Raw genomic sequence first — 25,405 nt, forward strand, 5'->3', positions numbered from 1 at the left:
CTATGTCCAATTTAGCTGTTTCTTCCGCATCTCTGAGGTTTGCTTGGAACACCCTATCCTTCTCTCTGTGGCTAGCTCTGATTGGCCTCCTATGTCATGTCTTCAAGACCACCTCTTTCAGGAAACCTTCTCTGGCATCACAGTCTTAAGTTAGAGGTCCTTTCTCGGTGTTCTGTTTGTAATTTCTGTCAGAGAACTTATTTCACTCTATTAAAATTGCCAGGTTAGTTATCTATCTCTTGTAATCATCTGTGAACAACTGCTGACCAGGGATTATTTTTCATCTCTCTATTCCTGGCACGGAGTGCATGGTCTGGCACAGGGTATTCTGAGGGTGGTCTGCAGACAAGTTCCGGTCTGTGAGATGTTTGTAACTGGTGTGTGATGAGATACATTCAGAAATAGAGAGTAAGTAACCTTGCTAGCAATTTTTGACAGACCAAATTTTTCTCTGTTGAATCTAATAATTTAAATGGGATGGGATTGTATCTTTTTGTCTTTGTCTTTTTTGTTTTTTAGTTATTCATGCTTAATATATTTTACACAAGTATTGATTCACTATAGGTGAGAAATTTAAAACATAAAATAAAACAACTGTTCTTTTATCAGAGAGTTTGAGAAGCACTTGCCTAGCCCATATTAGATACTCGATAAGTGTTTATTGATGATTGAATGAATGAAGTTTCTCCTGTTGGGACTTGCAGTTGTTGATATTTTATTCAGTTGTACTTTGCTGAAGGCCCTGCCCTTGGGCGCCCCAGGCACTATGATGGGTTCCAGGCCCTCTAGTAAACACCGTAACCATGGCCACAGAGATCATTTCTGTCTCCTTGAATATCATCTTTGAGCTTCACCAAATGGCCATTTCTAGTGCAAGTGGTTATCCTATCTTTGTTTTTGGATATTTAATGCAAAATATATTAGGATTAGTGAGCCCTCTTTCTGTCTTCATTGCCAGCATGTCACTGATAATATAATTTCTTGTCATTTGAAACCATGCTGCCATTACTTGTTAACATCCAAAATTTATTTTTCCCCTCCAAATATTGTTCCTGAAAATTTAATTCATTATTGTGCAAAGAGAAGACATTTATTAATAGTAATAATTGACTAAAACCTTTTCACAATAAGAAAAGATTAAAAGAAGAAATAGATTAGGAAGCTTTTAAGCTAGACAGAAGAAGATTATGGTTACCAGTCGTAACATTGAGCATCAAGAAACTCTAGTATCTTGAATAATTAATCTGATAAATGGCCTTTTCTGTGTATATGCACATCATTCAGTCAATAACTGTTCAGTGGTTGCCTCCAGTTTGTCAGTACTGTGTCACAGCTTTGTGGGGGACACAGAAATGAGCACGCATGACCCCAACCTCTAGAAATAAAATATGCAGAGACCATCAAAGAAGTGTTGGGCCGGGCGCGGTGCTTCACGCTTGTAATCCTAGCACTCTGTGAGGCCGAGGCAGGTGGATCGTTTGAGCTCAGAAGTTCGAGACCAGCCTGAGCAAGAGCGAGATTCCATCTCTACTAAAAAAAATAGAAAGAAATTAGCTGGACAACTAAAAATATATAGAAAAAATTAGCCGGGTATGTTGGCACATGCCTATAGTCCCAGCTACTTGGGAGACTGAGGCGTAAGGATTGCTCGAGCCCAGGATTTGAGGTTGTTGTGAGCTATAGCACTCTAGCCCGGGCGACAGAGTGAGACTCTGTCTCAAAAAAAAAAAAAAAAAAAAAAGAAGTCTCCCAGCACAGGACAATCTTGATTAGATTTAACATGATAATTTGAGGAACTATAGATTACTATTACATATTCTAGGTTGACACACTTAAAGATTGCAAGGAGGAAAATGTTTATGTTTTACATTTTTATGGGTAAAACATGACTGGTACTTTTAGAAAGGACAGTAGGCAATACAGTTTTGTGTCTTTGACTATAATTTTGATAGATATAGAATTCTTTCCCATTCAGAATTCATAGAATTATTTATAAAATCTAAGAACATTTACCAGGAAAGCTAAAAGAATGTTCTTTCCTAATGTTCTCCCAATATAGACAGTTCCTAGAAAGGATAAGGGAAAGGATAGTTAACTAGGCACTCTGTAAAGTATCTGATATTTGTATTGATAATCTGTCAAGGGCTGGATCATGGTCCAATGTAATGAAATTAACCCATTAGGTCCTGAAATACCAACATTTGCTTCTATTGAGTAAAGACATATGAAGACATATGAGTGATAATGTATAAATTGAGATTCCACAGACACTTACTGAGCACATTATATATGTCAAGCACTTTCACAAAAGTAAAGATTATTATGAAAATGTATAAATATAACTTGCAGTTACCTTGTAAGTGGTTATGCATCAGTAAATTTCAAGATTAGGAAAAGGGTCTTCAAAAAAAGCTTTAAAGCTCTTTATACTTTGACAAGTATTTGTATGACACATGGTTTTGGCCATAACACATGAAAAATAATTACTTAAATATTTTTGAACATGTTACTTCAATTATAAATGATCTTCAGTATTGTTTCTATATCCTAGAATAATCTAGAATGCCAGTCAAAAATAGGAATACACGTCTACTTCACCCTACTGAACAGGGTCTAGGGTAAGGGCTAGCTTCCAGAATCTGCATTTTTAACAACTTCCGAGGTGTGTGTTGTGCTTATGAAGTAAGAGATCTTCTCTTACAGATCTTATGGGTCACTGGGATAAACAGACCACAAAACAAGTCCAAAGCCATTGAATGAGTTTATATAATGGATTAGGTTTTTTAGGGTAGTCCACCCAACCCTGAAAAAAGCTTCCAAGTGAAACACAACCAGAGTAGGTTTTATGCTTTTTATCCCCAGCAATAATTAACCATGAAATGCAGCCATTGTTTAGGGTCAAATACAATTTATGATTCATTCATTTATTCAAAAATATTTAATGACTATCAACTACTTAAGATCACCTCAGTAGATGCAGAAAAGTATTTAATGAGTATACTCATTTAAAATAATGAGTATACAACACTCATTATTGATAAAAACTCAACAACTAGAAGTAGAAGAGTACTTCCTTAATTTTACGAAAGGCATCTTTGAGAAAAAATGCTGTTAATTTCATTCCTAATGATGAAGGACTGAATTCTTTCTCCCTAAGAAAAAAAACAAAGGACAGATGTTTTCTCCATCACTTATATTCAAAATTATACTGGAGAGTCTAGCCAATAAAATAAATAAAATAAAAAGCATCCAGATTGGAAAGAAAGAAGTAAAATTATCTTTATTTGCAAAGAATATGATTGTTTATATGGAAAATTTACTGGAATCTACAAAGAAGCTACCAAAAATTATAAATAAAGTTAGGAAGGTTGCAGAATACAAAATCAATATGCAAAACTCAATTGTATTTCTATATGCAAGCAACAAACACTCAAAATTTGGAATTTTAAAATATGTCATTTACAATGGCATTAAAAATATGAAAAACTTGGCAATAAATATGATCAAACATTTGTAAGACTTGTACACTGAAAATTAAAAAGGCATGGCTGAAGGAAATCAAAGAAGACCTAAATAAATGGAGAAGGCCTAAGATCATGCATCAGAATACTCAATATCTGAGATATTTCTCCCCAAATTGATCTATAGATTCTATGCAGTACAAATCAAAATTCCAGCAAGATTTTTTGGTAGAATTTGACAAGCTGATTAAAATTCATATGGAAATGCAAAAGACCTAGAAGAACTGAAATAAGTTTGAAAAAGAACAAAGTTGGAACACTTACAATATCTGACCTCTAGAATTATCATAAAGCTACCATAATCAAGCTATAAGGTATAGCATCAAGATCTAGATGGATCGATCAACAGAACAGAGAGTCCAGAAATAGATTTACAATCCCAAATAGAAAGTGCAAAGGAAATTTAGTGAAGACAAGATAGTCTTTTCAACAAATCCAAATGGCGCTGGAACAATTAGATATTTCCATGAAAGAGAAGGGAAGGAAGGAAGGAAGGAAGGAAAGAGGGAAGGAAAGGAAGGAAGGAAAGTGGGAGCAGGGGAGGAAGACGAAAAAAGCACTGTTGATCCCTAACTTCACATGATATACAAAAGTTAACTCAAAATGGATCAAATGCCTAAATTTGAAACCTAAAAGCTAGAACAATGCTTTCTAGAAGAAAATATAGGAGAAAATCTTTGTAACTTTAGGTATCTAGGAATATATAATATAAAGAACTCTCAAAACTCAATAATAGGAAAAAATGGGCAGAATATCTGTACAGACACTCCAGCAAAGAAGATACACAGATGTCCCATGCCACATGAAAAGATGCTCAACATTAGTAGTCATTAGGCAAATGCAAATTAAAACCACAATGAGGTGCCAGTACACGTTCATTAGAATGGCTGAAATTAAAGACTGAGTGTTGGCAAGGGTATAAACTAGCTCGAACCTTCACGTGCTGATGAAAAGGATGTGAAATGGTTACAACCACTTCGGGGAACCAAAAGTTTGGTATTTTCATAAAAGTTGAAGATTTACCTACCATATGATCAACAGTTCCCTTCTTGTGTGGAAATGTAAGCATATGTCCACACCATCCAAAGGCTTGTATGTACACATGCATAGCAGCTCTATATGGAATAGCCAGTCACTAAAAACAAGCCAAATGCCCATCAGCAGGTGAATAGCTAAGCAAGTAGATACACACAATGGACTGTGACCCAGCAACAAAAAGGAAAGGGTCGTTGATACACACAACCACATGGTGAGTCTCAAAACAGTATGCTGAGTGAAGAAGCCAGATAAGAAAAGAGTGTGTGCGCGTGTGTGTGTGTGTGTGTGTGTGTGTGCGCGTGTGTGTGTGTGTGTGTGTGTGTGTGTGTGTGTGTGTTTTCCCTCTATGGTTGCATTTATATAAAATTTTAGAAAATGCCAGCTGATCTGCAGTGAGAGAATGAGGATCAGTGATTGGAGGTGTATGGAAGGGAAGGCAGAGAGGGTTACTGAGGGCATGAGGAAGCATTTAGGGGTGAGGAAGCTTGGTGGGGGATGAGTATATTAATTATCTTGATCGTCTCACTGGTTTTATGGGTCTGTGCATAGGTCAGAACTTATCAAATTATACACCTTAAACTTGTGCCTATAATTTATGGCATACCAATTACACCTCAATAAAGCTGTTAAAAGAAAGGAATTCACCATTTTTTAAACCTGAGTTTGTATGTGATTTTTTTTCTTGAATTTCATTTAACTGTGGGAAGTTAAATGACGGTTAATGACAGTTAATAACAGTTAACAGTTAATGAAATCCACAGTGTGTCAGGAACTATAGTAGGCAACTTATATGTTATTTAACTTTCATAATCATCTTCATTTTAAAGAAGAAAGTTAGCTATATATTTTTTCTCCCTTTAGCATGAGGAAACAAGATCCAAAAAGAATAAATAAGTTGCTCAGAGGCATATTCACTAGTATGTGCAGTCTTAATTTGCTATTTTTTAACACTCCATGAATTTTTACTAAACTAAGAAATAGGCTTCCCCCTAATTACCCAGACATGGTTCAATCAAAGAGAGGTTCACTCTGTCTTTAATTTTTCCCAAGACAATTGGAGTGAAACAAAGTATCTTCCAGGTGTCCAAACTGTTTTGGGAAATACATATTTCATAATCACCTATTTTTCTCCTAAAATCACCAAGTTCGGTTAAAAGTTAGCAATAATGAGGGAAGTCGGGAAGTTTTAGTAGTTGTGTCCACCGTAAGTACTCTGGAGTGCCCACTTAAATTGTGGAAGCACAGAAGGGAGAACGAAGAGCATGTCCCCAGCGCCGCCACATTTCCCTGACGATAAAAGCACAACCTTTGGGGACTTATCTTCTCAAAAAGAAAATAAATAAAATAAGTAGATGGTCAAGCAGACAGAGGAGCCAGTTAACAGCAGTGACAACCAAGAAGCTACTGAGCCCACTGTCCTTTGGGCCCCACCTGGAGGTTGTATGGATTTAGGATTATCAGAGCTCTTGGAAACATAAAAGATAGAACAACTAGGAAATTTTCTATGCACAAAAAGAGACAAAGCTGATTTCTCTGCAGGGAGACGCTCAAAAGGAGTATTTCTGAGATCCACTAAAGGTCCCCAGGCTCTGCAGACACACAGGCCCCCGTGCCCTGGCTTGCTCTTGGACCTTTCAACTAAAGAATAGTGATTTTCAGTTAAAAAATGACATCTTCTAATAACAAAATAAAAATTTAACAAGGAAAATCCAAAATACAGCACAAAAAGTAATATGCTGCTTGTATAAAAGACTTCAGGTATTGCTCTTAATTGTAAGGACAGGGAAGATTATACTAAGATCTCACCAAGTAAAAAGTTTTGTTTTATTTCCATTTTAAAATTTGTTTTTGTTTTTTGTACTGACCATATTTAAGACACTAGCAGGATGCTGAATTTATCTAAAGATAAAAATGGTCTTATTGCTCATCATTCTTTGAAATTATATTCTAAATTTTTTTCTCGGGTGAAATTTAATTCCGCTAAATTTATTTTTCCAAACTAGTACTCGTGAACTGTATGACACTATGGGTCTCTTCACTAACCATTCACCTGGAGAAAAGACTACCATCTCTACTGTTGAGAACATCATTAAAAGAAGGAAGGTTAACTCATGGAGTCATAGATTTTCAGAGCTGGGAAGGATTTTTAATTGAGATGCCTCGGGAAATGGCTTGAGGAACAAAACCCATAGCACATAGACAGAACCAGAACCATATCCAGGTGTTTCCAGAGTTTGTTAATCCATTAGCTGTTTCTGTAGATATATAATTTTTAAAAATGGGGTGTCTGCTTATCAGAATTCTTTTTTGTACATATTCTAAATAATGGACCCTTTTAAGTAAAACAATTTTATTTTGTTTTTTTTTTTTCCTTCATGAGCTTTAATTTCTACTGTGGTAACTGCATCATCCACACAGTAAGAAAATGTTTATTAGTAAATTCACTTAATTTATTTTAATTATGGCCGAAACAGTGGAATAATACACACTGGAGGTGCCATTCACAGGAATTATTATTTTTTTAATTATTGTATTTTCTTATCCCACCTTTTGCCTTTGTAGTGATCTAGTATGTACAGGGACTTCCTTAGAATTAAGTACCAAAAGGGAAATTAGGTTGGTTTGCAGTTGTCTTGATTCTAAACTGGTGTTCTCTTGTTTCAGAAGAGTATGCCATTCCTTCACTTTCTGTGTATTTACATTGTAGGAAATTCAGCCAGAACCTAGTTGCCCAGCTTTGGTATTTTGTGAAATGTGTTTACTTTGGATTGTCTGCCTACCAAATCCGCTGCGGCTACCCAACACGAGTCCTCGGAAATTTCCTCACGAAGAGCTACAATTATGTCAACCTCTTCTTGTTTCAAGGGTAAGGTGACTCTGTACAGTCACAGTCACTTATGGAGGGAGGCTGGCCATTGAAGGGCATCTTGGTTGCCACCTGGGAAGGAAGGGGTCCAGGAAGAACACAGCAATGTCGGTGAAAGAACAAATACGACTTTTTGAACACCTTTCTGTGTGTGATTGCCACACACTTATCCAGGATGTTGGTCTACATCATTCACATGGGTTAATTTTCTATGTTAGTATCCTGCATAATTACTGTGATAATATTTGGGGATAAAAATGGGGATACATGATTCCTAAGTATTAATGTCCTTCTGGGCACAGCAGCACAGAATATTTGGAGTCTGGATGATTCCAAATACCTTTGGAATTCCACAATACCTTTAGAATTTTTTATGTACAGTTAAGTTCATCCATTGAAGAAGGGCATTTATTCCACCTAACACCAACCTGAATGCCCTATGACTTGTTTGTTCCTGATAGTAAGTTAGCTACTCAAACAAAGCATGTTTGTTCTTCCGTGCGATAATTTCAATGGTAGCATCTTTCTGCATAAAAGGTGAGACTGTTGGTGGCACTGCCGGCTCCTCTGTAGCACCAGATAGGAGAGGGGTTGGGTATATCCAGATGTTGTGAAGCACCATGTGTTGAACAGTGTATCAGTCAGTGCTAGCCTGTGTCTGGACCTAATATTTCTTACAGGTCTTGGATTAGTGCTCACTCAACAGAGCTGGGACAGCCCAGGGGAGAATTTCTGAGTGACAACTCAAACCGCTTTGAGGGCCCTGGGAGGAGCTCTGTGTTAGTCAAGAAGTAAGGAACATTCCTCAGGGCCTAGAGCCCCCCAGGCCAATCCCTTCTGAAATGCAGCGGAACCGCAGAGGCTGAGCGGAAACCCTGGCCTTTGCGAGGCAGGAAGTCCGCCCACAGTGGGGCTCCCGCCCCAGCTCTCCACGACACCGCCTGCTCCCTGGGCCTCGCCCATCTGCACGCAGCTTTTACTTGTCAGGTGTATTGTCTTTACTAACTCATCCAGCAGCAAAGCCAGTGATTCAATAGCCCTACGGCCAACAGAGTCTCACAATGTGAACAAACAGATGTGAGAGAAACTGACTCACCTTCAAACTTACCTAAAAAGGGGATTCCCAGTTAGTTAAGAACACCAGGGCAAAGGAAAGGAGTGAAAACTATGAATCCATATTTTACACATGATCATAATGAAAAGTGATTGTATTCCACATTGGGTTTTACTGTAAGGGTCACCTTGAGGATTTTTCTAAGCCATAAGGGTTAACACAGTAAGGAGCTACAAGGGGCTCCTGGGGTGAGGGGCAGTGGGGACCCTCCCACCAATGTCTCTTTGACAAGACGTGGTTCCCGCCAGCTTCCGCCTCGTTCCGTTCCTGACTGAGCTGAGGGCAGTGATGGACTGGGTGTGGACAGACACGACCTTGAGCCTCTCCAGCTGGATCTGTGTGGAGGACATCTACGCCCACATATTCATCCTCAAGTGCTGGCGGGAGTCGGAAAAGGTAAGAAGCCAATAAAAGTGCCTTATTTCTGTTTGTTTCTCTTAGATACAGGCTGGTGGTAAGATTCATGTGAACTCCTGCAACTGTTGTGGCAGGGAGCAAAAACCACCACGACCTGTGAATGTCTCGTTGATTTCCAGCCACTAGAGCTGGGAATTTTAGACTTACTGCCGCCTTAGTCAGCAATAGCATCCAGATGTTTTCTTCTTTTGGCAACTCTGTATTGTAGTTATTTTTAAACGAAAGGAATAACATACTGCTCAATATATCCCAATAACTCTTGAATGGCTCTTTTGGGAGCAGGAGGGATGGGGCATGGGAGAGAAAGGTGGGGCCAGTGGCTTGGACTCAAGCTCACGTCTGATTTACTCTTTGTGCAAACGAAATTGAAGTGCAAATATCTGCTGGGTTGAACGTTAAGATTTAAATATGGATAGGCTACTATTATTGACTGGATTTTTTTTAAAGTTTAACATATGAAAGAAGAGGTTCTTGCATAAGAGCAATAACAATACCTGACAAAGACTAGCTAGGGTGGTATGAAATGTCTTTTTTTCTCATCTAGAAAAGAGCCTCCTTGAAAAATTCTCCTCTAGATAATTTCTAGTATGTTCTGCAGCTTCCCCTGGGAATTTCAGCGCTAGAGTCTTGGGGGCCGCCATGCTGTGGCCTCTGTGTTTACGGGGCTGTGAGAGTGAAGACAGGCCTGGCCGTATGCTTACAATCATATTGGCTTGTCCTGGTTTTTAAGGAGCATAAGAGTTGATAGGATGATGGAACATGAGAGCCACTCCACCAAAGGGACATTGAGGGCAGTAAGGAGGGTCAAATAGGGTCTAGAAATCATGAGACCTGAGGAAAAGTTGGAAGAACTGAGGATTGTTTGGTCTAAGAAAAAAAGTGGGGTGTGTGTGTGCAGAAATAATAGCTCTTTTCAACAATCTGAAATGTTAGAAAGAGATGAGAAATTGAAATTAATTTGTGAGACTCAAGAAAAACAGAATTAGTAAGACAAGTAGACAAAACTCCAGTACGTTTCTACGGACTATGAAGAAATTTTTGACAATTAAAGCTACTCCATTGCCAAGAAAAGTCCAGGTCCACACAGGATCAGAGAGTTCACATCATGCAACCTCTGGCCTAGAGAGCACCGGCTCTGCCTTCAGCTCCTGGAGTCATTCATTCGCCAGTTGTCTATTGCTGCTAACAAACTGTCTCAAAATATAGTGGTTTAAAAACAACAACCATTTCATTTGCGTGCAGGTCGGCCATTTGGGCTGGGCTCCACTGGACAGTCTTGCCTGGGGTTGGTCCTGTGTCTTCTGTCCTCTGGTGGCCCAGTTGGGGCCGATGTTATTTGATGGTGTCACTCAGACACCTGCAGGTTGGGCCTGGCTCTCCGTCGGGCCTGTCCCCCTGTATTCTCTCATCCTCAGTGAAGTGAGCCCAGGCTTCTGCCCCTGGTGACAGCACATTCTGGGGAGAGCGAGGGACGGCTGCAAAGCCCTGGGAGGCCGAGGCCCGGAGTTCCCTCACCATTCCTTCTGTGGGTCCAAGCAAGTTCAAAGGCTGGCCTAGATCCAAGGGCATGGAGAAGCTGATGGGATTGGCAACGGCGTGTTGCACAGGGGCACGCATACAGGAATGAGAAACATTGGAGGTCTTTTTTTTTTTGCCGTCTACCATAAACATTTACGAAGCACGTCCTAAGTGCCCAGCACTCGGCTAAGCATGAGAATAGAGTAGTAAACCAGACATGGCCAGACACAAAGATTGATAAAATACTCACACAAATATTATCAAGCACAATATACTACAAAGGCTTTGCCAGAGAGACGCTCAATAGTCCAAGAGCACCAGGGAGGTAGGGTGTGAGTCTGGAGCCGAGCACTAACGGCAGAGTAGGTTGACCCGGTGCACAGGGAACATCGCATTTCTGTTTGTTCCTGGGCCCTTTGCCATGATCCTTGTCCCTTCTCCTGTGCTCTGACAGGGCCTCTTCAGTCGATGTTTTACCTCTTTCTTCCCCAGAAAAGTCCTGACACATCTTCTCACTGTCTGAATCCTCTTGCCCACCTCCTTCCCAACCTCCAGGTGTCAGCCAAGACACCTTTTTCCACGGGCCTCCCTGACTCCTTACGTCTGGGCCCCATCTCTCCTGTGGGCCCCAGCAGCCCTCTATATGCAGCCCATTAGTTCTTGCCACACTGCGAGTCAGTCGTCTTTCTCTCTTTCTCTATCATAAGCTCTGTGATGACAAGCTCGGTGTTTATCAATATATGGGGTAGGTATCGCTTAATACCCTGAGCCCAGCATGCAGTGAATATTTATTGAGTACCACCACCAACAGCAAAATAAAATCAGCTGGTGATTTACGAAAGTATGTCATATCTCAGTGCCTCTCTGTCCCATTGTGGCTACCTGACATGGCCCCCCCATCCTGCCCTGTCTCTGGCTCTCTGCAGCTAAATCTGCTGGTTCTCTCCTGCCCTGCTCTTCTATCCTTCATTCCTTCCATATTTTTTAGACCCAGAGAAAGAAAATAAATTCAAGAAGCCAAATATGCAGAGTTTCCAATACATGAACGCTGGGAATAGATATTGGATCTTATGTTCACTGGGTCGCTGGGGACCTTTGACAAGCAGTTGCAGAGGGAGGGTGGGCGCTGACTCCGACTGCAGGGACTTAGGAGCGCGTGGGAGGCAACGTCCTGAAGGCACCAAGCCTCGGCAAGGGCAGGGAGGGAGAGAGAGAGAATTCAAGAGAGAGGCAAGCCCAGAGGTAATTTCAAATTGGAGAGGATTTGAACCTCTCTGTAGATGGTAAGGAAAGACCAGGAGAAAAGAGAAAAGTAAAAATTCTAGTATCGGAGCATGGGAGAAAGGTCCAGATGGGGGCCTGGAGAGTGTGGAATTAGAGGCGTGGGTGGCCCAGTTAGAGGACAGCTGGAGAACGAGCATCCGTCTGCTGCGAGCATGAGGTGACAGTTTAAGGACGAGAGCCTACCCACAGGGCCCACGCCCTGGCTGTGAGATGCCGGTTCACCTGGTGAATAGGTGGCTCTCAAGAGGGAGGCTTCTGAATCGGAAAGGACCCCTAAGTGACCCCGCCTGGTGTGATGTCCCACGTGGATGCACATGAGAAGCTGCAGCTGCCCGTTCATTGGCTCATGTCCACCTCTCAGTGCCTTTGAGCCACCAGATGGGGACATTCTTCCCACTGTCAGTGAGGCTGTCACAGCTACTGTTCTGCCTTCCTATGAAGGAGGCTCTGGCCTCAACACCAGGCATTCCTGCCAAACCGACACCTGCAGTTATCTTATTATTTTATTCTTAAGAAATAAAAAGCCTCATTTTAATGGATCACCTCCACTTCAATGTATACTTCTATTTTATGCCAAGTTGATGGCTTTTTCAGAAAATTAGCCTTTTAAATCACTCATGGTAAAACTTTCTGAGAAATTTGGGTGGGGGTCTGAATGATCCTGGCAGGAGTCGATACCCCGCCCGTCAGAGTGTGGGACGTCACCAGCAGGGATCACTGTCTAGTGTGAAGCAGAAGAGTAAGCTCCTTCCAAAAGCAGCTCTTCTTGGGTATCACGCCACACTGGATGTCACGTGCTGCAGGGGCTTTATGAACCAAGAACAATTGCTGGACAGGCAAAATGCTGGCATGAGCACACACAATGCAGCCCTGTCAATGCTGCCCAGATTTTACAGTGACTTCCACGCAGCCATGCCCCAGAACACGGAGGGAGGCAGACTGCAAGTGCAGTGTACCAGGAACACGGACTGAGTGACCTAGGAAAGCGCTGACGGCCCAGGACAAGAAGGCAACAGGGAGGGGAGACGTAGCTGATAATTCGAGACAGGTCAAGAGGTTTTGGCCTGTTCTGCCCGGAGATGCACGGAGGGCTAGACAGGAGGAGAGGGGAGGGTGGCAGCGGAGGCTCCAGGAATTTTCCAGAACAGCCTGAAGGGGCCAGGCCTTCAGGGGAGGAACTGGCATGCTCCCCCTTCAGGCAGAACAGACCAGCGCTGTTCTTGGCGGAGATAAGAGGAATCTTCTTTAACTCACAGAACCCTTCACCATGTGACGTTGTGACGTGGGTGCCGTTGGACAGGACAGGCCAGCTGTCGAAACCTGCCTCATTGAGGAAATACTGAAACAGAAAATCTATACACGTGTGTTTGTGTTTGCACATATATGTGTGGAAGCCTGCGCCTGTGTGTATGTGAATATATATATACTTCAAATTTTCAACACTGGACTCTAGTTTTTTTTCAGTGTAGAAAACATAGTCACCAGTACCAAATTCCAATGCTAAGGTATCGCAATACACTGCCACCATGGGAACTTCACGCAGCCCCCACAGTGCAGAATCATGCCCAGTGTTACCCCTGCACCAAGTGAGGAGCGAGCCCCGCTCTGGCCCGGCCCCACCATCCAAGTAAGCTCCATTCTCGTGTCTTCAGGACCATCTCCGGCCGTCAGTGTCAAGACTGGTACAGCCACCTTAGCCGAGTCCCGAATGACAACCCGGCCTCTCTCCTGGTTTGCAGCCTAGAGCCAGTGCCTACAGATGGATTGTGGATTATTCTTCCTGATCTTCCCCTGAAAGAATGGATTCCTCCCGAGGATAAGTCACACTGCCAGGTCAGGGAGTAGGGATGAGGCCCGGAGCCTCACCTCTAGGGAGACCCTGAAAGGACAGAAGGTCATGAAGGAGCAACCCTGAAGCAAGGACCACACATCTAGAGCGGAAGCAGGTGTAATGCCGGACAGCAAAGCCTCCCCGCCACCCACTCCTGACCTCCAAGCACAGTGCTTAGTGGATCCTTAATAAGCCTGTATTAAAGCACCCAGGTGTGAGCCCAGCCTTACCCGTGCGCCGGCTCCTGTAGGAGAGCAAGGCCCCTGCAACGCAGCCTCCGCCCAGCCTCGCGCCCACACCCACTGGCGCCCAGAGGGGCTCCTCTAATCATACAAAGCTTATCTTGGGACTTGAACAACACGTCCTTGACAACACATATCATGAATTAAACTAAAAATAATGTTTTTCCATCCTTCAAAGGCAGGGAAGGGTCAGTTGAAAGGCACAGATTTTGAATATTTAGGAATTTAAAGTAAAATGTCTTTCTCCTGCACAATTCCTTAAAACCAGAGGTTTATTCAGCAAGAAATTTGATCCGTCAGTTCATCACCAGCAAAACCCACTCCACAATTTTGAAAGGGAGAAAGTCACTCAGCCCGTGTTGGTCCCCTATGGTACCACCGTGGGGACATGTAGGGAGCTCAGGACAGCTTCACGTCACTACCTAACTTCGTCCCACAGTTGGGACAAGGTTGCTATCCCCATATGAGAGCAGAGAAGAATCAGGGCACGTTCCCCGACACAGTGGGAAGAGCTCTCGCCCTCTCCCCACCCTGCTTCCTGCAGGGACAGCTGCCTGAGCCCTGTCTGACCCTTCTGTTGCAGAGATACCCTCAGCCCCGGGGCCAGAAGAAGAAGAAGGTGGTGAAGTATGGCATGGGAGGCATGATCATCGTCCTCCTCATCTGCATCGTCTGGTTTCCTCTTCTCTTCATGTCTTTGATCAAATCTGTGGCTGGGGTCATCAACCAGCCCCTGGACGTCTCTGTCACAATCACCCTGGGAGGGTACCAGGTAATCCCCGGGCACGTCCTCCAGGTCTCCCCTGCCTGCCTGAGCCTTGCCCAGTGCAGCACTCTTTCGCCTGGAGGGTGCTTGGTTATGTGATGCCCATCCAGCTGTCCTATCTACGTTCTGACTGTTCGGCAAATACATGTTGTGTGAAATAAGGTGCAAAAGACGCTGGAAGAATATTCTGTTGTGGTCTTGAGCACAGGAGTAATCACTTCAAACAGAGATCTCTTAGGCCGGGTGCCATCAGGGTGATCAGTGGGTGACAGAACACTATGTAAATGTTTTGCTTTCAGGCCAGGGTGCAGAGAAGAGCTCAGGACATTGACAACACTGTGTGTCTTTGTTTTCCAGCCTATTTTCACAATGAGTGCCCAGCAAAGCCAGTTGAAAGTTATGGACCAGCCCACGTTCAATGCATTTATAAAAAATTTTTCTAGGGACACCGTAAGTAAATGCCTATAGTAGATCTCTATGAAGAACTTTCACCTAGGTGAGCTCACTGGTTGTCATTTCATTGTATGCTTTGCTGTGGCCTGGAGTGGTGGGAGGAGGAGGACTTCTCAGAGATTATCATTGTAGACGTTGTACTCCTGGCCACTGGCTACTTTGATCATCTAAGAAGTTATGTCTGTTATTGGACAGAAGTGGTAATACAGATGATTTTAATTTAGAACATTTTAATGTAAACTCAACAGATATTGATCCATTTCTAAATTTGTTTAACTTTTTAAATTGTGGTACATGTTGATATTGAACTTTTGATTAGTAGGTCCACTCTGGGAATCTTTCTTAAGAAGTCATCCAAAGTGTGGGAAAGCTGTACGTAGGCACTTGCTTGTGAGTGCGTTCTCTGTATTAGTAGGAACTGGAGCAGTTTGAAGGTTCAACAAACAGAAGCTGGTTGAGGAAATTATGGCAGATGTATTAGATGAATTTGATTGGCACTGGTCACCTTAGTGTGGTCAGAATGGGAGAAGGGGTTTTCACTTTTTATTTTATCGACATGCTATGTTGTCTGATGATTCTCAAAGCAACTTCTTTTGTAATAAAAAGTACTCATTACAGAGTCTATAAATGACATGACAGTTTCTCAAGCTAAAACATAAATGAAAAAGGGGACTATTATTTTTTTAAAGGATAAAAAACAAGAAACACATCCCCTCCCACAAAAAACAATGACGATGTGCTGGTGGCAGTTTTGACTGATGTTATTCTTTTAAGTATATTCCAAACTTTTTGTAATATGAAAACTTGATTCTTACGGCAAAAACTCATTTTACAAATTAATGTTTTTTATTTAAGAAAATGATTAGCCAAGGAAATGCTTTTCTCTTCTGTAAAATTGTCACCTATAATGCACACCAACAAAACTAATCTTGACCGATGGATAGGGCTGGGATGTCCTGGGTGGATTAAAGTTTGTCTCTCTCCTGAAAGAGACGTTCCCCATAGTTGATAAATTTCCTTCTTAGTGGAGAGGCAAAACAGCATTAAATTATCTGGTTTCCCTTCATTGTTTAATTGGAATGACTATGTAGCTGGAATGTTGGTAGTGACACCACCGCCGGGGGTGGGCAGTGTGACTGAGAACTGTCCACTGCTCTGAGCAGGGCAGCTAAGTCAGTGCAGTGGACACTCAAGACTGTCCCTCATAAAAGCACTCTCTACATAGGGAAATATCTTCTCTTCCAATCAGTTAAAAGAAGAGTAATCGCTTTCTTTGTACAGCATCATGTATATAATCTATTTATGCATGTGTATTTGTGCACATATAGGGTGCTATGCAATTTCTGGAAAATTATGAAAAAGAAGACATAACAGTAGCAGAACTGGAAGGAAACTCAAATTCTTTGTGGACCATCAGCCCTCCCAGTAAGCAGAAAATGATACACGAACTCATGGACCCCAATAGTAGCTTCTCTGTTGTTTTTTCATGGAGTATTCAGAGGTAGTTACTGTATTTCCATGCATAATTTCTCCCTTTCCCCAATGTGAACTTGGGGGTGGGGTGGGAGGATAGAAGTATATAAACATTAGATTATTTAGGATCTTACTTTATCATTACACCCTTGGGAACTTTCCTTCAATGCTAAAGATAGTATTAAATAATGACTTGCCCAGGAATCACTGACCCACTTAAGAACTTCTTAGTTTTCCTGTGTGTTTTTTTGTGTGTTTGTTTTTGTTTTGCTCTCTTCAGCTTTTAAAAAGAGGCGATGGGTTCTGTGAGCAAGAGAGAGAGAAAAAAAAGAAAGAGGGTGTGATGGTTTATAAAATCAAACAGCGTCTGGGTGTGAATTGTAAGATTTCCATGAAAGGTTAAAGTTCAGTCTTAATGATAAAGAAACTGCAGCCTCTGTGAGCCCAGAGTATGGCCTGCATCCCTCAACACTGCGAAGCCCTGCCCGTCACAGCAGGTCTTTTCTCCAGGCATGAGGTGTGAGGGCAGCTTGGCGGCCCCAGGAGGAGGAGACAAACATCTCTTTCCACCTAACCTGAGCCCATGGCCAGCACACAGCCACTGCTTTGTCTTTGCTTGTTTAGACAAAGCATGTCTTAGTAAAAGTTCTTACATCCAAATATTGCATCCCAAAACCCAACAGTGTAATGACACAGTTTTGGGGCCCTCAGCAGAATACAGTAGCTGATTAGCTTAGTTTCTTTCATCACAGTCTTATAACTGGGGACTGTAAGCAAGCTTGTTTGGGCAGTCAGGTAGTAAGTTCATTTGGTCCATGATACCAACTTCTTAGTTAGAATTAAGAAAGAATAATGACAGGTGCAGAAGAAAGCCTCTAGAGTCTAAAAGGAATTCACAAGGAAATGGTGAAGAAATATTTCAAAAGGGGCTGTTCAGAATCTAAAGAACTTCTTTAATCTTATTTTCTTCTTTCAAGTGTCCCAAACTCCTCATATCCAATTCTGTACAAATTACCAAAAATGTACTTCCTAGCCTTTTCTTTGAAGAGCCACCAAAAAATAACAACAAAATTAAAAATCAACTTCTGATCAAATAGTCTAAGACATGGACTATATTAGTCACCATGGAGACTAACATCATTAGATTAATATAAGAATGTTCCAGAAATTCATATTAGAATATCAAGATGGTTTCTCTTTTGGTCAGCAGACTCCGCCTCCTCACCTTCGCCTCTGTTTTAAAGGTGTTTGTGGCCTCCCTGGGTTTTATTAACTTGGTTGTCTAAGAAAGCTGGATGTAGAGGTGAGGTGAACCAAAAGGGTGTGGGCCCGATGAAAACTTGGTGAAATTAATAAAATTAAGAGTCAAATGAGTTTTTAAATTTCTCTTCCAGACTTCTGAATAATCACTGACATTAAGCTTATTTTTTTTTCTTTACAGAAACTTAAGTCTGGGTGCAAAATCAGAAATAGCAACAGATAAGCTTTCTTTTCCTCTTAAAAATATTACTCGAGAAAGTATCGCTAAAATGATAGCTGGCAACAACACAGAAAGTTCAAAAACCCCAGTGTAAGTTTATTTTTCCTGTTAATACAGCTTAAATAGTTATATGGAGCTGATACAAAATCTCTGTGTACAAATGCATGTGTACAAGAAATGCAACTTCCTTCATTATTCAGTAGCAGAAAGTGAATTTCTATTGGAGCCCCATTTTGCTGGGTGAGAGAAACGGAATCTTAGCCCTTGGGTTTTCTCTCCACTCTCCCCGCGTTATGTCTACATTCTCAGTGACGGCTTGCAAGGCGCCAGGCTCCAGGGAGCTGCTCTGTCTGCAGGAGAGTGCTGGCCTGCTGGGCTTCCACGGAGAGGGATGTTATTCTTCCAGGTCTCGGTCTGCGGTCCACGCGGCAGGACAGCTCTCTCCTCAGCCGTCTGGTCCCTTTCCTGAGCACACCAGACAGAAATCCCTGCGCTGATTCTCATGCCATTCGGAGGCGTGGGAGCTCCGGCAGATTCTCCTGGGTCCACCTGTCCAGATGTGACATGTGGCCAGAGGTGCTCCGTTTCTCCTGCACCTTGGGGACACTGGGCTCCTTCTGCCTTCGGGGGCTACTCAGAGGTGGGACACGGGACTGCGCTGAAACGACTCCAGTCTGTTGTCAGCCGTGCCCGCCGCCTGAGCCTGGGTGCCCACTTCACCCATCGCCCTCACGGGAAGGAGCTGGGGCCTGGGGCTCCTTCTCAGGGACCCACCAGTGTCACGCTCTGCTCCTCCCCCTCCTGCTCTGGCCGCCCAGCCCAGGGAGTGTGGGTCTCAGCTCTGGTGGCCAGCCCTGCTCTTACCTGACCATAATCACCAAATCCAGGGAGAAACACTCTGAGACCCTTTTCTACCATTACTCCTGCCCCTGGGTCACAAAATGGGGTGAGGTTGGGGTCTGGGGCAGGGAGGAGACAAGGAGTGAAAGGAAATTTGGAAGAAAAAAACTATCTCTCAGAATATTGTCTTGCCACATCCATACTCCCTTCCAAACAGATATAAGCTGTGATGTTTAGATTCTAATATAAGAACTAGCAAGAAAAAAAAATGATACTGGTCCAAAACTGCTAAATAAGATAGTCCAGATGTTCACCAGCGGTTCCGCTGGTTTTATCCATCAGTCCTCCTGGGCCCTATTTATTTTAATGTGTTGAATGTCAGGACCACCCGCTGCAGGCCTTACAAGTGCTCCCTGGCTGAGATGCGTGTCATGAATGGCTAAAGAGGAAGGGCCGTTGCGGAGCACCACACCCTCCCCGTCACTTCCCAGGTGCTCACGGTCACTGGGCTCATGAGAGGCAGAAGCCACTTGAGGTCCAGGCCACCAGCTCTCCCCACCCCCACCCTCCACTGGATCAGTTCCTGCAGTCTGCTTGATTACAGATATTTTTGAAATCCTAAAAATTAAAATTTGAAGAGTGCACAATAGTACTGATAAGAGTTAGAGGATCCTAGCAAGAAGGAGAAGCCCTTGGCTTCAGAAACAAGCCACGGATGCTAGGAAATGCCTGCAGCTGTTTGTAAGCTGTTACCTAGCTGTGTGCAAAGTTACGTGCGGATCTGGATGGAACCCAGTGAATCTGTTCCACTTCAGAGAGTTCTGACTACAATGGAAACCCATAAATTATGATGTCTACACATTGTACAGATACATGAAGCTTTCATCAGTATTTGTTTGATAGGAGGTCAAAAATAGCAACGAAAATCTATTTTCGGTGTGTAAAACAACTTAAACTTAATTACGTCTTTTTTTCCTTAATGCACACAGGACAATAGAAAAGATCTATCCATATTACGTGAAAGCACCCAGTGATTCTAACTCAAAACCTATAAAGCAACTGTTGTCTGGTAAGCATGAAAAAAAATTGTCTTAGAACTTTTTAAAATCCTACTTTTATTCAATTTCAACAGTTTGCATTTTCAGCCTTTATCAAGCTACTTTGTAGTTATCATTCCTATGCTATGACAAGAAGCATAAAACCCCTGCCTGCCTTCACTAGCCCAAAGGAATCACTCCACACCTGGGAGCTGCATTCTCCATTTTCTTTTTTTCATTGATGTAGAACCTGGTTGACTTAATTCACAGGGAGTGAGTCACAGTACTGATTCATCAGTCTGTTGACTTGTTTCTATTTAGCACCCAGATCTTTGACAGAAAACTCCCTCATACATTGTTAAATATGAGCCCCCTGACAATAAGAACAGTAAAAAGATAGCATGAAATGTACGTGATTCAGCCCAAGGATAAGTTAGTAAGTCTCAGTAATGGTGCTTTAGTGATTGTATTTTTCCAGTATGACAGTGATGGTAGTAATTGATGTTTCTGAATTCTATTAATTATCAAGAATTGCTTGACTTTATTACCTGGCCCAGGAGTAGATGTACACATCTGGTAAAGGCATAAGTGCAATGTCGTTATCCAGCGCACATCCACTCATTCGCCAGCACAGGTCATTTCCCTGTGCACCAACCAGGCAATGGGCCAGGTGCTGCTCACCGTGAGCAGGGAAGAGGCAGATGTCAGCAAACAGCCAGAATACCATGTGGAGGTTGCCCCGGTAGAGGCACAGTGGAGGGTCTGGGGGATGAGCGCAGGGCCAGACGCCACAGCCACACACTTTCCTTCCTCCGCGGTGAATGTGTGTCTTGCAAGGTAATTGCAAGATACGTTGAGAAGTTTGGTATTTCCCTTTCAGTCAGGAATAGTTCTAGAAATGGACATTCTGGGAGTACAAATTGCTCCACAATCAGTCATTCCCCATAAAATAATTCTGTCCCTCCACAAGCTCTTCCTGGACATTATTCAGTCCTCTGCACGCTCTTGTCTGCTGCCAAGTTTCACAAGTCCCTTCCTCCCCTCTTCGGGCTCAAAGAAAGATGTGTCTTCCCTCCTTTCCAAGGTCAGCCTCTCCCTGTGTGCTGCGGCCCACCCCTCCTGCAGCAGCATTGAGTTCCTCCCTCTCTTACACCTTGTGTCCCTCTCCCCATGCCGGCTTCTCTGCCTGTGAGTGATTCTGGGTCAAGCCTATGATGTTCCTCTTCCCCAGACTGTGCAGCCTTGCTCCTCTGAGATCCTGCCCAGAACAGCAGCTCATATGATGAGCCACTCTTAGTCCTCTCTGACCTTCACACAGGGTACATTTGGCATAAGCTGATGGTTATCACCAGTTGACATATGAGGAAACTGAGGCTCAGGGAAGGAATTATTCAGCTGAGGCCCTACAGCAAGTGGATCCAAACCTGAGCCTGTCTGGGCCCAGGCCCCAGTTTTTCTCCTTATAACTGTCTCGGGGCTTCAGAACCAACATTCTTCCTGTTCCAAAGTGTTCTGAGTGGTTCACACTCTTCCTTGATAAGGACTTTGGCTTAGCCAGTATCCTGCTACTCCTCACTGTAGCCATCCATCAATCAATCCATCCATCCATCAATCTATCCAGCAGACGTTTTTTGCCAAGCACTGCCCTGGATTCCTATGATCTAGGGATTTAGCATGAAATAATGCTGTCCTGGTTCTTACCTTCCCAGAGTATAATATACATTTCACCACCGTGTTTCTCAGAGGGGATATTATTATCCTTGGTGGGAGCAGGACCTTCTTAGAAAGACCATGCAATGTAACTCCAAGCTTTTTTGCTTTTCTTTGCCCTATCTGTTACTTTTCTTTGGCATTCACTCCATGCTCCGACTAAAGCAATCATTGACACCCTACATTATGATTTCAGAACTTTTCTGAGCTTCATGCCATCAGCCTTTCATGAAATGATCTCCTCTTCCCTCCCCATCTCCAAACTACTGAAGTTCTCATTCAGCAAAACTCAGCTCAAAAGTCGTCTCCCCCATGGAGCGAGCATGGATCCCTCCAAGCAGAAGTGGTCTCTCCAGGCTGATAGACCTTGCCAATGCTGGTCTATGGGGGTTGCCACATGCCCAACTGGGCTCTTGTGTACATGCTCTTTTCCCATGGAAACAAGGAACAATGTTACATGCAATTTTGAAACCCCGTAGCACTTAACTGAGTGCCCTTCTCCTAGGAGACATTCAAGAAATGCTGGTCAGATGAGTGAATCAGTCAATTCAATCAATAGTCAGTGATTTGGGTTTTAAATGTCTACTGGGTTGTTTGGGATTATCTGCACAGCTGCTCAGGTGGTGGATCCTCCACAGTCTACCTGCGGCTCCATGTTCCCAGCAACTGACCTCTTTAACTGAGAAAGAAAAATCAGGCACACACAGAGGGCCCACTCTTGCATACGTCCTCTTCATCCCTGAGCCACACACTGTAGCTAGTAACCAGTCTTGCCGTCTGAGGACTATCGGTGTACATTAAATCCTAAAATTGTCATGGTAACTTATTTCATTTTTCTCCCCTTTTAGAAAATAATTTCATGGATATCACCATCATTTTGTCCAGAGACAATACAACTAAATCTAGCAGTGAGTGGTGGGTTCTCAACCTGACTGGAAATAGAATATACAATCAGCATTCTCAGGCCTTGGAACTGGTAGTCTTCAATGACAAAGTCAGCCCTCCCAGTCTGGGGTTCCTGGCTGGCTATGGGTAAGAACTTATTCAACAATTAACAGTTATAAGAGTCTACTTCTGTATCATATGAAGTTGAGGATGGTAAACCTTTATCTTCTTAGAATTTTCCAATTTTATAGCTGTAATATTAAAATTCACACATCTGTGACAACTTCATTTCAAAAAAATAAGGAAATCAGAGTTCCAAAGAGATCAAAATACCAACCATGACTCACACAACCCAGGCATATGGCTTCTTTACTCTCTGTCTTCCTGCTATGGCCTGGTTTGATGCAATTAAGTGTTGCATTTAGAAACTGGCATAGAGTTATTACTTTTCTGTTTAGATTGTCTTCTGACCTATAGATCCACTATTCGCCACAGTTTTGAATACTTCCAAACCATCCCATCATGTTCTGATGCTTAAATCCTAAGACACACATTATCTCCTATAAGACACAAGTATAAACTGTCAAATTTCTCAGAGTTAGCCTCATAAGAAACCACTTTTCACTCAGAATTTTATTATGAAAATGAATCTCTGAGAAAGACAATATTCATAAAGGCAAAAGAGCCTTCTGCAAAAGAGTGTATACAGTATAATTGCATTTTTACCAGATATGTTATATAGTTTATACAGATAATATATTACATGATATATTATAGTTTATGCATTTAATATATGCAGTAAACAGTCTAAAGTTCATATATGAAACCGTTACCATTGGTTATTTCCAGAATGTGAGATTTTAAAGGACTTTCATCTTTCAGTGAAATAGTTCTTATGTGAATATTTTTTACAAAGAACATGACTTACCTTTTTAATCAGAAAAAAAAGTAGCTTTTTTTCACCAAAGGAAAAAAATTTAAGCTTTCATGAGCTTCTATCTTCTATGGAGTTTGAAGGAAAGTGATATTTTTTTTTCTTTTAGACTTGCTTTTTATTAACCATATTTAACTGCTATATATAATTTCTACTTACTGGATTTTTTCAGTATCATGGGATTATACGCTTCAGTTGTCCTTGTGATTGGGAAATTTGTCCGTGAATTCTTCAGTGGGATTTCTCACTCCATTATGTTTGAAGAGCTTCCAAATGTGGATCGGATTTTGAAGTTGTGCACAGATATCTTTTTAGTTCGAGAGACAGGGGAGCTGGAACTAGAAGAAGATCTCTATGCGAAGTTAATATTCCTGTACCGTTCTCCAGAAACAATGATCAAGTGGACTAGAGAAAAAACAAATTGAAGACTAAGGACACAGACTGCAAATAAAGTTAACATTTGAATTTTTTTAAAAAAGCACAATATTCTCATAAGAGCTAAGCATTTCTAGTTCAATGGGAATGGTTTCTCTTCTGACAGGTGGCCAAAAGGAGCTGACTTCCTTTTGCAGTGAAAGCTACCTTGCAAGCTAGGGCGCTGTTGAAGACCTTGTTTGTAATTCCAATTCTCCGAAATCAGGGCTACTTGCTTTATGTTTTGGTCAACAGCGTCTTGCATTCTGATTGACTATGTGAAGGAATCATTCTTGGGTCCCCTCCCTCAGAGAAACAGAAGAGAAGAAGTCGGAAGGAAAGATGCCACGTGTTTCCTCTGTGGGGACAGCGCCCTTCCCAGGGAGACGCTGCAACGCAACACGCAGCTCTCCTGCGCCGGGCGGCCGTGGTGAGGGTGGGTGAGCCTCCAGCACACTTAAAATATGCAACGGCAGCAGGAGGCTGGCAGCTCCTGCACGCGTGGGGAGAGGGAACCAAGGACTCATGAAGACGCCAGTGGAAGGACAAGCCTCATTCTAAGCAAAAAGATAACATTAGTGATACTCTTACTGCCTTATCTTAATTGAAGACTAATAAGAAATCTTTCCATTAAACACCAGTGACTTCTCAGGAAAAAAATAAAGCAGCAAAACAAATTACGTGGACGCCTGCTCTGCTGAGGTCGGTTGTGACTGGCTTCAGTGAGAGCGACCGTTCGGCTTCAGAGGGCTGCTGTCGTGAAAACGGACATGAGACAGAAATGTTTAAAAAAAGGCCAACCCAGTTGTATTTGGAACACTTTGACTTTGTAACTCTTTAATAACTGAGGTCAGGATCACTCTTCCGCCTTCCTGGTCCTTCAACGTGCTTTCCCCCGTTTCCATGACTTAAGGCAATGGTTTTTCCAGTATATGACATTTTCCTTCCTGTTTTTCAGGTATATTGAAGAGTTTACATATTCCAATTCACATTTTTACATTTGAGACGGGTTTTTTTAAGTTCATAATTATGGAAGAAATATGTATATTGAGCTTGGGGAAATAAAAATGGCCTTTTCTTAAATTATTATCATTGGTAATACAACCTCTTCATTAAATAACAATGTAGCATGAAAAATTTATGATTGAAATGTAGTTTTCATTCCATATTAAAATACAGTTTCTGAGACAAATCATCGAATGGCCTAGAATATGTAAAAAATATTGATCCTGTGTAGTTTGGGTTCAGGGCTGAGTTAAAATAAAGTACATCTTGCAAAGTCATTGTAAGAATACTCCTTATTCTGCCTTTTTGCACAAAATAGGAAAAGTGATTGTTTTCAGTACAGTCCACTTCTTACTGGTTTTGTTTTCTTTTCTCATGTGAGTGCTCATATGAATTATATGAGCAGGAGACAACTGGTAACAAAGTAATTTCCAAAGAAGAAACTTTAATAATGAATATGGAGCTTAAAAAAAAACAGCAGAGTTCAAATGATGTTCAGTGCCTTCTAGAGAATTAATTAGTACATATTTGTTCTTACACTGTGAAAGCCAGCGTGCTTCCACCCTGCCGAGAGAAA

At 42.2% G+C, this 25,405-nt stretch overlaps 1 protein-coding gene across 2 annotated transcripts in view; it reads left to right on the plus strand.

Moving 5' to 3' along the window:
* Positions 1–25,106, plus strand: part of PIEZO2 (piezo type mechanosensitive ion channel component 2) — a 441,466-nt gene extending 416,360 nt beyond the window's left edge. For both annotated transcript variants that reach the window (XM_045527221.1, XM_045527222.1), the window contains 9 exons: positions 7,267–7,425; positions 8,788–8,935; positions 14,415–14,603; positions 14,955–15,047; positions 16,379–16,551; positions 17,965–18,093; positions 19,833–19,912; positions 22,439–22,622; positions 23,582–25,106. In XM_045527221.1, the coding sequence (XP_045383177.1) occupies positions 7,267–7,425; positions 8,788–8,935; positions 14,415–14,603; positions 14,955–15,047; positions 16,379–16,551; positions 17,965–18,093; positions 19,833–19,912; positions 22,439–22,622; positions 23,582–23,834 (1,408 nt within the window). In that variant the 3' untranslated portion in view covers positions 23,835–25,106. The remainder of the gene's footprint in view (positions 1–7,266; positions 7,426–8,787; positions 8,936–14,414; positions 14,604–14,954; positions 15,048–16,378; positions 16,552–17,964; positions 18,094–19,832; positions 19,913–22,438; positions 22,623–23,581) is intronic.
* Positions 25,107–25,405: the final 299 nt, after the last annotated feature.

The sequence above is a fragment of the Lemur catta genome, chromosome 16 (genome assembly GCF_020740605.2).
Source record: "Lemur catta isolate mLemCat1 chromosome 16, mLemCat1.pri, whole genome shotgun sequence".
In the NCBI taxonomy this organism is placed as follows: domain Eukaryota; kingdom Metazoa; phylum Chordata; class Mammalia; order Primates; family Lemuridae; genus Lemur; species Lemur catta.